This window comes from Lasioglossum baleicum, chromosome 3 (assembly GCF_051020765.1).
Source record: "Lasioglossum baleicum chromosome 3, iyLasBale1, whole genome shotgun sequence".
Taxonomy (NCBI): Eukaryota; Metazoa; Arthropoda; class Insecta; order Hymenoptera; family Halictidae; genus Lasioglossum; species Lasioglossum baleicum.
Window position 1 is genome coordinate 9,880,376 of NC_134931.1, and position 13,951 is coordinate 9,894,326.

The 13,951-nt window shown below is 40.5% G+C and overlaps 1 protein-coding gene across 3 annotated transcripts in view; it reads left to right on the forward strand.

Moving 5' to 3' along the window:
* Positions 1-13,951, forward strand: part of Sytbeta (Synaptotagmin beta) — a 124,301-nt gene that overhangs the window by 103,148 nt on the left and 7,202 nt on the right. For all 3 annotated transcript variants that reach the window (XM_076421037.1, XM_076421038.1, XM_076421039.1), the window contains exons 3-9: positions 5,533-5,596; positions 9,493-9,742; positions 11,549-11,785; positions 12,276-12,371; positions 12,663-12,936; positions 13,357-13,590; positions 13,766-13,927. In XM_076421037.1, coding sequence (XP_076277152.1) covers positions 5,533-5,596; positions 9,493-9,742; positions 11,549-11,785; positions 12,276-12,371; positions 12,663-12,936; positions 13,357-13,590; positions 13,766-13,927 — 1,317 coding nt within the window. The remainder of the gene's footprint in view (positions 1-5,532; positions 5,597-9,492; positions 9,743-11,548; positions 11,786-12,275; positions 12,372-12,662; positions 12,937-13,356; positions 13,591-13,765; positions 13,928-13,951) is intronic.

Sequence of the window (13,951 nt, forward strand, 5' to 3'; positions counted from 1 at the left end):
GGAACTTCAAAGTGTTGTTTCTTCAATCTCTATCGATCGAACTTTCTCTTAGTTTATGTACTATTAAATTGCACAGGTTTGAAATTACTGTAAAACTTTGAATTCTTGTTTGTTCGCGTTTTATCGATTATACTTGCACTTCACCTGTTCATTACTAAATTATGCAGGTCTGCAATCAGCGTGCAACTTCGAGGGCTTGTTTCTGCCTTCTTTATCGATCACACCTGCACTTAACTTGCTCATCAATAAATTATGCAAATCTGAAACCATTGTGCAACTTCAAATTCGTGTTTCTTCATCTTCATCGATCAAACTTGCACTCTGCTTATTCATGATTAAATTACACAGGCATGGAATCATCGTACCGGCTCAAGCTCTTGCAGATTTGCAAAAGTGAAATCAAGATACGCGCTCTGTATTAAAACATCATAGTACTTTTAACATGCAGATGTGCTATAAATTCATGCAATTCGCAAGTCGTCCGCCTTCAGATAATCTTCTTTGATACTCGCGACAGAGTGGCTCATTTTCCGCGCAGAACCGTGTCATTTAAAACTGCCTCGTCGTCGCGCGTCGCGGCCGTAGCATCGCGAAAATTTGCATGATAAAGCATACTAATTTCTCCTTATTCGTGTTGAATTAAAACATCGCCGAGCTGACGGCAAAGAAGTCACGGTCTCCGGAGCTTTTTCAAAGCACAGGATGTCGGCGAAAGCATCAAAAGCCACAGCATTTAAGGAAGTATTCGGATTTCGAAGGTCATTGTTTTCTCCAATCTTTAGAAATTTTCTTCAGTTGAACCATCAAACCTTTTGTATTCGGATTTCGCGCACATATTTGTGCGTATTTGAAGTACACGAGTCTTTTTTTAGTAAAAATGTCTAGGTAGCTCTTGTATATGACATTAGTGCAGACATTTTTTATTTTGCATAAAATTCCGCTTACAACTACGTTCATTTCACGAATTCGAACAAATCTTTTTGCACTCATATTCTACATATAACACTTGTACACAACAATGCAAAATAAACTCGATTTTTTTAAAATAAAAAATCAGAATAAGCCCCTTAAGCGCCTACCTTTCTCATGTGTTTTCGTGCTGTGCCCGTTTTCCAAGGAAACGCTTTGCGGAAGTGAAACCGCAGCACTCGTCCACGATAACTGTTTCTCGTTAACCCGGAGGAATTCACGGACACACCGTATGTGTTTTAACGAATGTACCGAAGACAAAGTTTGCGTAAACCGTATTCATTATACCGGCACGTTGCCCAGCGACGGCCGGGAAAAGTTGTAAAAATTGCCATTTCACCGGGTCCTCCTCGAATGACGCAGGTCTTGTTCCCACACGTGCGAAATAATTTTTTTTTGCGAAAAGTTCAGCTTGAACAATAAGATACTTCGTCTTTCAATCTTCCGCGAGCTATCTTAAATTTCAGTCGCTGTTCCCGACTTCATTGTTTTTTCTTTGATACGATACATCCTCTTTGTCGCACGGAATTTGTAAAATTGAAGTTGCAATCGCGAGACCATGAATTTACGCATTTATAAGCATTTATAAGAGTTTTCCGTCTTTATAACATTTGCAAAATGTATGATAAAGAGTGGAATATTTTTGTTCGATTTTAATTTTCATAAACCGATATTTGGAGATTATAAAAATTCGCAATGTGATATATTTCGTTTGGAAACATACATAGGTACACGTTCATACGCTCATTTTAACTTTCATCTGAGACCATAAACATTCACAGTCTAGCAATTGCAATCCGCTTCGAGCAACGTATGGTTTACTTGCAAACATGCTCGTTAATACACCTATTTAAACTTTTATGTCATGAATATACCCACTTCACGTTAAACCATGCAAGAAAACCAAAATTTGAATAATTTTCCAGAACGTACAAACCTGGTTGCAGGTTTCAACTCCAGTTCACAGCGACGGATTTTTAATAAATACATCATTTCGAACATTCAGTGAGAAACATGTAACATTTGATTAAAAAAAGACGACGAGAATTTCGTTTGGTATAAACCAGGAGTATCGATTTTACGGAACACGGTTCACGGTTTACTTAACCTCGTGTATTTTCACGGATGAATATAATCTGCATAAAGTTTGCAGAAAATATATAATATATATATAATAATAAATAATATAATAGAATATGATATAATAATTAATATATATATATACATATAATATACAATAATATCTGCATGAAAAAAAGCTTTTTACGCAAAGTACACCGAAAGTTAACGTTAGAGTTAGAGGATCATTTTCGAAGGAAAGTGATAGTGTTTAAACAATTATGGTTGCTATATTTGGCTTGAAAATGGGACGTAAACGAGGGTAAATGATGCAAGCATTAGTGTTTTTTTCTCTGGAATGTAGTTTCCGAGATATTCCAAGGTGGCCAGGATAAATGCCCCACCCTGTATTTTGGGTGGTTTTAATTGGCATCGTCATCTCTACGCATGCTAGCGCATTTATCTAGGATTAGAGGAGCATTAAGCGAGCAGCGATGGGTAAAGTGTACGGAACGGGCTGTTAGGGCAACAGGTAGGGAACCGTTGGTAAGAAGCAGGCTTTGGATCGCGAATTTCGGCGTGTCGACGCGAAGATAGCCAAAGCGGATAGGGGCGAGGTCGCTGGAAGCTATCTTTCACGGGTCGATACTCTGAGCAGCGCGGGCAGAACCCATGGTTCCGCCCATCGAGCCGAAATATCAAATCTTCGACAAATTCCTCCCTTTTTCCCCGCTTCGATTCGCCCCAGCAGGCACGCCGACGACAAATCTTTCGCCCCGTTTCGTGTCGCGTGCAAATCGTACAAGGGTGTCGGCCGCGACGCGACGCCTCGTAATGCTAAGAGATCGAAATCCGCACGTGCTGCCGTAATTTTAACAGGGAAATGGTTCTTGTAAACGTTGCCAGTCGAGTGTCGCGATTCAACGTCGTTCCCGGATCAATTTCTACTCGAGCGCCTTCTACTGGGATTGTTCGAACCGTTTCCAACACGCGGAGACGTTTAAGACGGACAATGGGTCGTAACGGGAATAATACACCCTTTAAACTAGTCTATCTTTTGTACAATTGAAGTAAAAGGATTTTGCTGAGATGCTAGGGAGATTAGTTGACTAGATAATGCGCAGGAAGATTGTTGAAAAATTGGAACCGATTAGGAAATTTTAAAAATATATCTCGTGAATTCGTGTCATACAAAACTGTATTAGACACAGAAGGAAAAGGTGAATTAAAAGTTGTGGTGGTACAATTAAAAAAATTTTTAAGCACACAATATGATTTAAAAAGTGCACATCGAAGTTTGTAAATTCCTTCTTTGACAATCTAGACCAGCGGCAAAATGAAATAGGTTTCGAGTAAAATTGTTCAAGTTGTTGGCAACTAATAAAACAAATTGTGGACCGTGCAGTTTATCCAGAATCGGGGAGAAATGTGTCGAGGTTTGACAACAGAAATATTTTTACTCGCAAAGGAACAGGATAAACGGAACGCAAAGCGAGCAGCGTTTCAAGGCTCGCGTTAAAAATTCAATCTAAGTTCCCACTGATTCGCGTGCTGCCTGCATCACATTGAAAAGTTTGTCACACTTCTGGCCTGATCAAACGCTCAAAGAATCTTTCACGCAGGGTCTTCAAAGGATTCGCGGCTTCTGTGAGCCTGCTTATTCGATCGATTTTTCCCACGATACTGGGGATCGGCGTCATCAGCCATTTGCTGAAACCGATTTGTCTGGGAAAATCAAATAACACGCAGATTTAACAACGAACGAACGAGAAAGATTTCGCATCAGAATACAAAAAAAGAATTTTTCGAAAGCTTGTTTCGACGGGTTGGCAAAACCCAGCGAAACGCTGCAAAATCCTGCGCGCGATGCATTGTGATGTTTTAAAATTAGCTCGGGGATGAACTATAAACAATTTTTGATACAGATGCTGAACGTGGAACTCGGAATTTCTGTGTTCGAAGGTACATATTGTGCCGATTTATTTTACAAATTCGAGCGAATTTGCGGATAGTGAATCGAGAAGATCGAAAGTTTCTATATTTACACTCTGTTTAAATATTTACGTATCTGCGGAAACGTTTACAATTAATAACATTTTACGCCGGCAATAAGTAATATTCGATAATTTGGTCGTGACACATGGCCCGCGTTTGCATGAAATATGCAACGTTGCATAAAACTATTAATCCGTACATATTAATTAATTAAATGGAATTGCTACTTTCATTCCCTACTTTTGACTTACTATACTTAAAAGTATAGTAAGACAAATTGTAAAACAAAGTTGACAAATTCAATAAATTTTATTATAGAGCTTAAAAAATTTGTTTCCACCCTTATTTCAATTTCATCATATAAAAGAGAATATTTTTTCTTTACAGTAACATCAAAGAGTTGTTGTAAAATTAAGAGTCGTCGATCCAAAGAACACTGAATTTTCGAGTTTGTATCAGGTAGCGTTGTTTGATCAACTGTGCGCAGCCGACGGGAAATACATATTTGCTGACCATTTTTAATTACGAGTCTCGGAATAAACAAGTTCCCACGGGACAGCAACCCTGCCAGAAACGAAACCGTGTCAGAGATATGGGCCGTTTCAGGAAAATTCGACAAATCGTCGGAGAGTTCCGCGACTCGGTGAAACGATATTACACCGAGCCGCGATGGACGTTTGTCTATATTTTTCTTTCACTCTTTTTTCTCGTTTTGCTGACCTACATTGTTCGCGATTCCTTGTTTTGAAAAAAGGCACGTACCTGGAAAGTTAACTTTTGAAATCGCAATCCCGCTGCGCGGATCGACGAAGATATAATCTTCGATCGCGTCACGTTCTCCCCTGGAAAAAAGGGAATTTCCTGTGGGAGTTGTTCGTCATCGGTCCCTTTTGGTAATTGAGCACTGGGAACCATGGGACAATAACTGTGACAACTTTCTATTACATTAAAGGAATAACGAGAATTTATTCATACCTTGCTCGATTTTTATCTTAACGTACAGTGGCTTCAAAAAGCGAACATCTATGAGTTCTGAGAAGTCGTCGACTTTGAACTGTTATAACTTCGTAAAAAATAATCACATGATAATAAACCTAGACTCATTTTAAAGTAGCCTCTACATTCAACATACGCCACTCTCATTCCCCTAAGGTGATTTTGTATGATACAGCGAGCAATAAAATGACACGTTTTCTTCTCAATAATGATGCAAACGTCTTGGGAAGTATTAAAAAATTCGTTTTGTCAACGAATCTACCATAGATTTGAAAATTGAAACTTCCTCTTTAAAATGAGATTTTAAAACTTGATGTATAATTTTCTGTTTGGTCGTTTTATTAAGCTCTGAATGAAAAGTGTTCCATAAAACAGATTCTTAGTTCGTAATGACCATTATTTTCTAATGCAATGATTTACAGTCTAAAGTTATTTTTAATAATGAGGTTGTACGGATAATATTTGGTCTTGTTGTATGTTAAAAATCCTTCTAATAAAAGATTCTTATTTCAGGAATTCAACGTGGCTAAAGAAAAACACGCTGTGCAGCCATGCTCCTCGGTGGTGGTCGAGTCTGGTAAGATTTTTCCCCTCAGCATTCTATGTAAACGACAACAAACCTGGTTCTTTTGTAAGACTGTCTACGAATAAATGTATTCTATCCTCGGGAAAGTGTAGTCTCGAATAAATATTATCTGTTTGTTCTCAGTCTGCTATCATGCGCGCTCTCAGTGGCCGATTATTTTATTTCAGAATTATCAATCAAAAGTTGATTATGTTAAGTCGTTTATAAATCGTGTTTCTTCCATTTCAAATTTCTGTGCAGTCGACTCATCGTTTAAAAAGCCAGTAATCGCAATTTTTTAATGGAAACACTATTGCCAGAGCTTTAAAACCCTCGACAGCAAATACTGTTTGTCAAAAACTGTGAATCTGTCACTTTCTTGCACTTGAATCAGGTTGTCTACATATATCGCGAATATTGCTTTTGTTAATACTCATCGTTTGACTTTTTTAAATAATAAATAAGGTTCTAAATGCTTCGAAAGCAAACTTTATAGTTATCTGAAGACACTTTTGAAAAGATATAGTGAGAAATTTCAATAGAAATATTGCCCAAGCAAAATACAGACGGCTACATAAATAATGTTGCATAACAAACGACACGATTTATGCAATTATTTAAATTTACATTTCTGTAGACTCGATTGAAAGAATCGAATTACAATGACCATCCTTATCTATACTGAATAGAATTAAAGCAGTACTGCACTGCCTTTCGAAATCTCCACATTATATTATCAGACCAGAATACCTTGCATGCATAAAGTCCGCACTACTCTAAGGGATTAAGCTGGATGTTGGCGAAATACGAAGACACCAACACCGGAACCATATTGAATGTAATTTACAGGAACTTTTGTAATCACACTAACCCCGCTCGAAGTGCTCTATGATGGAGAATTCCGTGTGATTTTGCGAGAGTTTGATTAACCATTAAATTCATCACCGGAACGATCAGAACAAAAGCTCGGGACAAAAGCAGTTTACCATTTCGATGATAATTTCCAGCGAATTTATATCAGAGAAATAAACCGATACCCAAAAGGCAAACATTCCCCGAATCCTGTTACATTCCAACTAATCCCCCATCGTTGCCGAGCATCAAAATGGCGTCGAAACGTGTACTGAATGCACAAATGGAAATGTGCCTTCACTTGGGTTTATTCGATCGGAATTGCGATTCTGCAAATGACTAACCAATCACCAGAACAAGAAAGTAAATTAATTACAAGCAGAAAAATGAGTCAACTGGCGTGAAAATCAACTGGAAAAAGGGAACGTTGATTTGTTACAAAGATACTTGTGAAAACAAAATTCGAGGTGTTGCATTATAAGTTACTAAATACTGTAGATTTCATGCATTCATTGCAAAAATGTATTGGTCAAATACAGAACTGTAAAAGCATTGAATGATGACGAAATTACATTTGGCACTTTTCTGGATCTGTGACGACCCACGGACGAGTGAGCCAACTTCAATTCAAGTTTTTAACCCGTCTTAGAAGTGCTACGAATGCCACCATAAAGAGTGTCCATCATTTCACGTTTATTCGAACTGGTTCTCTTAAAATGTAATACGACATCTTGTAAAACGAGCTCAGTTAAGTACTGGTGCGCATAAACACCGTGTCAGCGAGAGAGAACATAAGCCAATGAGCGCGAAGCAATTATATATACGTGCTCTTGTGGAGGGCAAGCTCGCTATTAAATATTTAATTAGAGAACTGGTTTCATGGAACTCCTCTCTCAGCTTTCCACCTAATACACGCGGCGTATTACTTATTAAACGTTTAATTGAGAAACCTACTTAATGCTAGTAAGCTGCAGCTTCCCACCGTATATGAGCCCGTCAAACGATCATGTTGATCGACTTTACTATTCCGACTGTATTCTACAAGCTGTGTCTTCTAGAATCTCAATCCATCTCGGTTGCACAACTGATTACTGTACAGAGTGTCCCAAAAATGTTCGAGTTCCTTGAAAGGGGCGGTTCCTCAGGTCATTTCAAGCGACATTTTCATTTGCAAATATGTCCGTCTCGGCTTTATTAAAGGAATTATTAACGAAGAACACGGACCAATAAGATGGCGGAGAGAGCCCGGCTCGGCGGCAGGTTCCACTGAGCGTAGCGTTGGTGCCGCGCCATGGTGAAGCAATGAACAAGAGAAGAAGCAGAAACTAATTTAATTAAAACTCACTTATTCGAACGTAAATGTAGTTGCTGCTTCGAAATGTCTGTCACTCGGCCATTCGGAGATGAACTTCACAGCTGACTTCAGGTGTGTTCAGCCAATTCCGAAAGCCAAAGGACGTATATAAAGTCGGTTCCATCAGAGTCCATAATTGCGGACGAACCGGTTTTCGTTCGTTCTTGCGCATCTCCCACTCCATCCGCCTCCTTCCCAATGTACAGCTTATGTACAGCCCACCACCCAGCGCCACCTCACCGACTTCCGAGATGCGCGACACAGTTATGGACTCTGATGGACTAAAGTTTACATATAGGGTCAAATCAATGATCTGGACTTTCAGTTTCACTTCCAGCACACACTAAGTACTATTAAAACTAGTTACTATTAAAATAAAAACACACATATCAGCAACTGTGAGCTTCGAATTAACAAGCCTTTAGAGATGTCCTCTCTACCGTGATTCGTACGACACTGATCTTAGGCAGTGTCGCCAGTTGATGACCAAATGGTCATCAATTACTCTCCTCCTTTTCCCCTTCCACTATCCCATTCCAGCACGACGCGCACACGCCAACGTGTCCCACTAAGACCGTAGACCACGGTGCCCGTGCCGTAGACTGGACTGGTCATCAGAGAAGGGGTACTTGACTCCCCTCGATTGCTGGCGATCTGGCGACACTGATCTTGGCCAAGATTTTTCTGAAGAGTTTAGGAAGGGCATTATGCATGTCGAACAACGGGATGGTTAGACAAAAAAGAGGACTCAAGAGGAACCGCTGTAAGACTAGAATTTATGGCAACACATGACGAACATCGTCTGTCCTTCTTTTAGAAAGTTTCTTAAGGGAGGTATAGGACACTAGGGACTCATAAACGCCACATGTATCTGACATTTCTACCTCTTGCTGGGTAAAAGGACACACTTTTTTCTAACAGTTACCTACCTATCGACTTTGCGTACCAATCTACAGAAAAAATAACCGAAACATGTGTTTGCCATAAATTCTCATAGTCTAGTTGTTATCTACGCCAAGTTGTGCAGTTTGTTGACCTGACCGTACGTCCCTTAAAGGGGACAACATGCTTGATTGTGAATAGGCCCCTTTAGTTTTCGGCACTGTCTCCGAATGTCCCAGTGACCCAGTGACTTCAAAGCATCAAGTGCATTTACGGCTGAAAAAATAAGTGAGTTTTAATTAAATCAATTTCTGCATTTTCTCTTGTTCACTGCTTCATCGCAGCGCGGCACCAACACTATGCTTACTACGAACATTTTTGGGACCCCCTGTATAAAAAGAAGAAATTGGAGATGGAATTACATGGCCAGATTTAGAAATGAATGTTTACGGTGATGTACTCAGTGTATTAAAGATTTTCAAAAGAGTACTTACAGGTATAGTGTCTGACAAAATATATGTATGTATTACTTACATGTTGTTAGTATATCTTGCGTGTCTTAGCACGTTACTATCTTAGCCAACACGCGGTACCAACACGCGTGTAGGTCACGCCGTGATTGGTCCGTGTTTTTCGTTAATAATTCCTTAACAAAGCCGCGGACGCCATTTTTGCAAAGGACAATGTTGCTTCAAATGATCTCAGGGACCTCCCATTTCCGGATGTTGAAGGAATTTTAAGACACCCTGTATATTACGTCATAACTTTTTTAATTTTTCAGCCAGTTATCACGATTATACTTCGAATTCTGTCGATGCAGGGTGTCAACAGCATCAGAGCCGAAGTTATCCAGGCGGGAGCAGCGGAAGTGGTGGAAGTGGAGGAAGCGGAGCAAGCACTGGCAAGTTGTACACCAGGAACTCTTCCGTCAGTTCCCAGAGTTCTTTGGAAGGACAACCGGGTCATCGGAACACGCCTCATATGAGGTCATTCGGCCCTGACGGACGACATCATCATCATCGCGAAGCTCTGCATACCGCGTCCTCCTACCCACCAAGTAGAAGTTCAAGGTTAGATGATCATACGTAGGAACAAATACTTACACGTTATTAAAAAAGCTCGCGAATCGATGTTAATAATTCATAATTTTACTAGCGGTTCGTGCATCCATTTTGATTCCGTATTACAAAGTTATCATATGTATCAGAATGTCCTAAAAATAGTTTCCCAATGTGGCTGCAAAGAATATGTAATGAGACGTTGTCACGTTTCGGTGAAGCTAATTTTTCTGTGTAAAATAAGTTTCTTCCACTCGAATCTGCTGCCACATATAATAATAATAGAAACTTTTAAATCTACCCTACATTTTTAGATGATACATTTCTAATGGTAAATTGGCCGGAATTTTTCACTTCAAATGTTCGAATTCTTTGTAATAATCGCGGCCAGCAAACGACGTTCCAGAGAACGAGGTTTTGGAATAAACTAATGACTTCGACGTTTTGTAACACTTTGTGTTAAAACATCGATATAATCTCAACACAACAGATTGAGTAATTGATGAAAGTAGTAAACCAAAACCGCAAATGAAAGATGGTTTTATCACAATAAACGTTCAAAATGGAGCCCACTACCGTCGATACATGCCATAAACGCCAGAAGATCCGCAGAGTAATTGCAAAAATATTGATAGTCGTACCGAGGCTGGGTAACTGCTCGCTTGGAGCTCAAATTCAAATCGAATTCCCCCTTCGATCAAAGGGGAGCTGTCTGCGGAATCCGTTGTCCGAAATTGAACGTATGAAAATTGCTTCGATTGTCTCGATTGCCAGCGGACAAATTATCCGATCGTGCACCCAATAACGCTGGTTCCGCGATAAAGCTCGGCGAGGTATTAAACGCGATATCGCGGTCGCTATCACGGGAACAGATGGCCAGTGTACAAACGCGAAGAGAGAACGCAGATGTCGATCGTTTACCGGACAGGGACGTTTTCGTTCGGCATTGACTCGCGTGTAAATTCGACGCGGCTCCAAAGTAATTAAATCGATCGAAACGACCGCGGAACACCAGTTCTCCCAGTTGACAGAACGAGAAGTCCTGGAACATCGTGCTCGAAAATGGATTCGTTAGTTTCGTGCTGCACGGGCTCTCGGACCGGAAGTCCTTCGCATCGTCGACGGGATACTCGTTGTTTCGCGATTCCGTCCGCGTGATTTCACCGTGATTCGCAAATGTTCATAATTCGGTTTCATGCATGCGCTGGATTCCTAACACGATGAGCTTGCAGAGAATTCGAGTTCGCGACATTTGTCGTAGTCCGGTTCCGAATTGTTCTAAAGATTTTTTCATTTATGTAATTATTAGACAGCGGATCTTTGTGTGTGTGTGATACACATTGTCTGCTTTTTTTATAATGTACTTTGATGTGCTGAATAAATCTTGACGATAGCAACGCATAACATTGATATACACTGTTTATTTTTACTGCAGCTATAATTTATAATCATGAATTATTTAAGCTAGCCACAACGATTGCTATGCGAAGAAAAATGTTTATCATGCTAAAAAATGCAGCAGTCAAAGGGTTATAATTTTTAGAATACAGTAGAATCTCGATCGTCCGAACTAAACAGGGAAACATGACTGTTCGAGTACTAGAACCTGATTACTCGGGTATAATACTGAATTGGATTTTTGTTAATTTGTACAATGGGTGGCTTCTGCCAATTCAACGAAAGGGGGACAGATAGGGATAGATGCGAGGATATATGCTTTTGTCTGAAATTGTGGGGGAATAACGGCGGAAACTTAAGTGTGCACTATTGCAATGCGATAAGGTGAAGTACACACGCACGGAAATCCTTCGTACACAGATCACCATCACCCGGCCGCGCAGCATCGCTAGACGCACGCTGTGGAAGTCCAGCCAGTTGTTCCGGAAGCCTTCTGAGCAGCAATGCGTCACGCTCTCAGAGCTCTCTGTCCTCTCTGGCAACAGGTGTGAGCTCATCCTGCGGGGGCTCCTCGATAAGCGTTGCCCACGGAGCTTCCAGATCAGCTGGCCGAAGCCTGTCGCCACTTCTTATTCCGCCGTTGCGTTCTTCTGGAAGGTGAGAGACGTCTCGCAGATTATACGCGAAACCACCCTAACTGCTGCCTGCTTCTTACTCATTTCACGTTGCACCTCGTTTCTTACCTTTCTTTTCTTCCCTGGTCTCTTTACGGTATCGTTGGACTATGGATCTTTATTCTGATGCAGGGTGAAGCTATCGTCTTCCTTAGGAGGTCTATCAGACCTCAACGGAACTGAGCATCTGATTAAACTCTTTTAAGCATTATTCAATACACAGATTTAGGAGATCGAAGGTGCTATAAATGCATAAAATCGGCAGTCTAGTTATTACAGACCCAGTAATTCCAGTTTGAAGTTCGTATAGAGTTCTTATTTTCTAATTGGTCAATTTTGATCATTCTCCTTTGCGTGTGTAACATGGAACAATTGTTTGTTCGATGAACTTTAATTGTCAATTTACATTGTTTAGGCCTTTTCACTGAAACATGGATAATTGAGATATACTTCTTTCATTTTTTGTGCAATAGCGAGGGTGGACCGCAGCCCCCAGCGTCGCCATTGGGATCCATACAGCCCGATCTCTACCAAGCGAGAAATGGTCCCATTTTCCTAAAGGCTATGGGGTATGCAACGATTACTCTTAAATCTTCTATAAATTACCAGAGATTTATAGTTGTAAGATATTTACGAATATTTAAGATTTAATTCTCTGGACGCTATCACATCGATTCATAGTTTCAGAATAAAAATGTATACAAAATATCCTAAACTCTGAAGCTTTAAAAAGCTATTTGTACATTTCAATTGCCTACACAAAGATTAATTAGAGTAATAGAGCTCGTAGACCGGAATACATTCTCAATCTGAATTTTATTAATAATTGGGGAGATAATATTTTGTGAATGGAATTTCAGGAACGGAAAGAGCTTAGGTCGACTGCACCTGCGGTTCAGGTACGACTTCAATCGGTCAGATCTGCACGTTCACCTAATCGAAGCAAGTAATCTAGCTGGCAGCGATCAAGGAGGATTCAACGAACCTTACGTGAAACTGATGCTCACTCCTGTAGTGGACTCGAGGAAACGGGAGACACCGAGATACCATAACGAGGCGAACCCGATCTTCGATCAGCAATTCAAGTTTCCTGTCAGCCATGATGAATTCCACGATAAAACCCTCGTTCTCCAGGCAATTACCACCGAATATTTCTTTTATTCGACGATCGATCGGTCATAATCCATCATGTTACAGACGTAATATACCGCGCATTCTTCTGCATAGAACCCCATAATTGAACACGCTCGACGTTCCCACCGATGATATTGTGTAGGAAATCCTGGAAACCAATTTACGATACTTTAACAAAACATGATACATCTTCCGGTACAATTTTAACTTTATAAAGGGTATAGTAGTATTCAAAATTCAAAGATCAATAATCATCTTTTTAGAATCGCAATTTTTTCTACCAGCACGTGTAAAATCTTCAGTAGATGAAAATCATTTACCAAAGGGTTTCTCATAAGCTCGTGACGAAAATGTAGTTTACACTAATTAGAAAATAGTACGAGCTGAGAATGACGATATTGTTTCTTCTGGATACCCCAGGTGCTAGACTACGACCGGTTCTCCAGGAATGACGTGGTGGGTTCTGTGAAGGTACCTTTACACATCTTGCGATTAGACTCCCCTTCGTCGACAGAGGAGGTGTGGGGGCCGATAGAACGCGAACGAAAGCCACCGGAGCAAATACAAGAAGTTCTACTCTCTTTATCATATCTGCCATGCGCCGAACGGTTGAAGGTTGTCGTCGTGAAGGCAAGAAATCTGTTCCCGCCACAGGTAATATTCTCATCCTGCAACCAGAAAGTAAATGACGTACATGAACAATTCCTCACACGTGCCGCGGGATGCGCTTATTGAACGCGTCGAATTTCCTTTTCCGTTGAGTTTTCGTTTTGTTGAACTTCTATCCCGTGGTATTCACCGAGTTTCCTTTTCGATTTATGTTGCGTAGGAGAAGGGGACGCTAAACTCGTTCGTGAAGGTGAACCTCCTCTGCGGGGAAAAGCGGATGAAGAAGAAAACCGCCGTGAAGAAAGCCACGATCAGTCCTACGTGGAACGAGGCGATGTCATTCGACGTTCCCGCGAGCTCCCTTTCGTCCTCCGCCATTGAAGTAAGCATTTGTTAGCGTAATTTT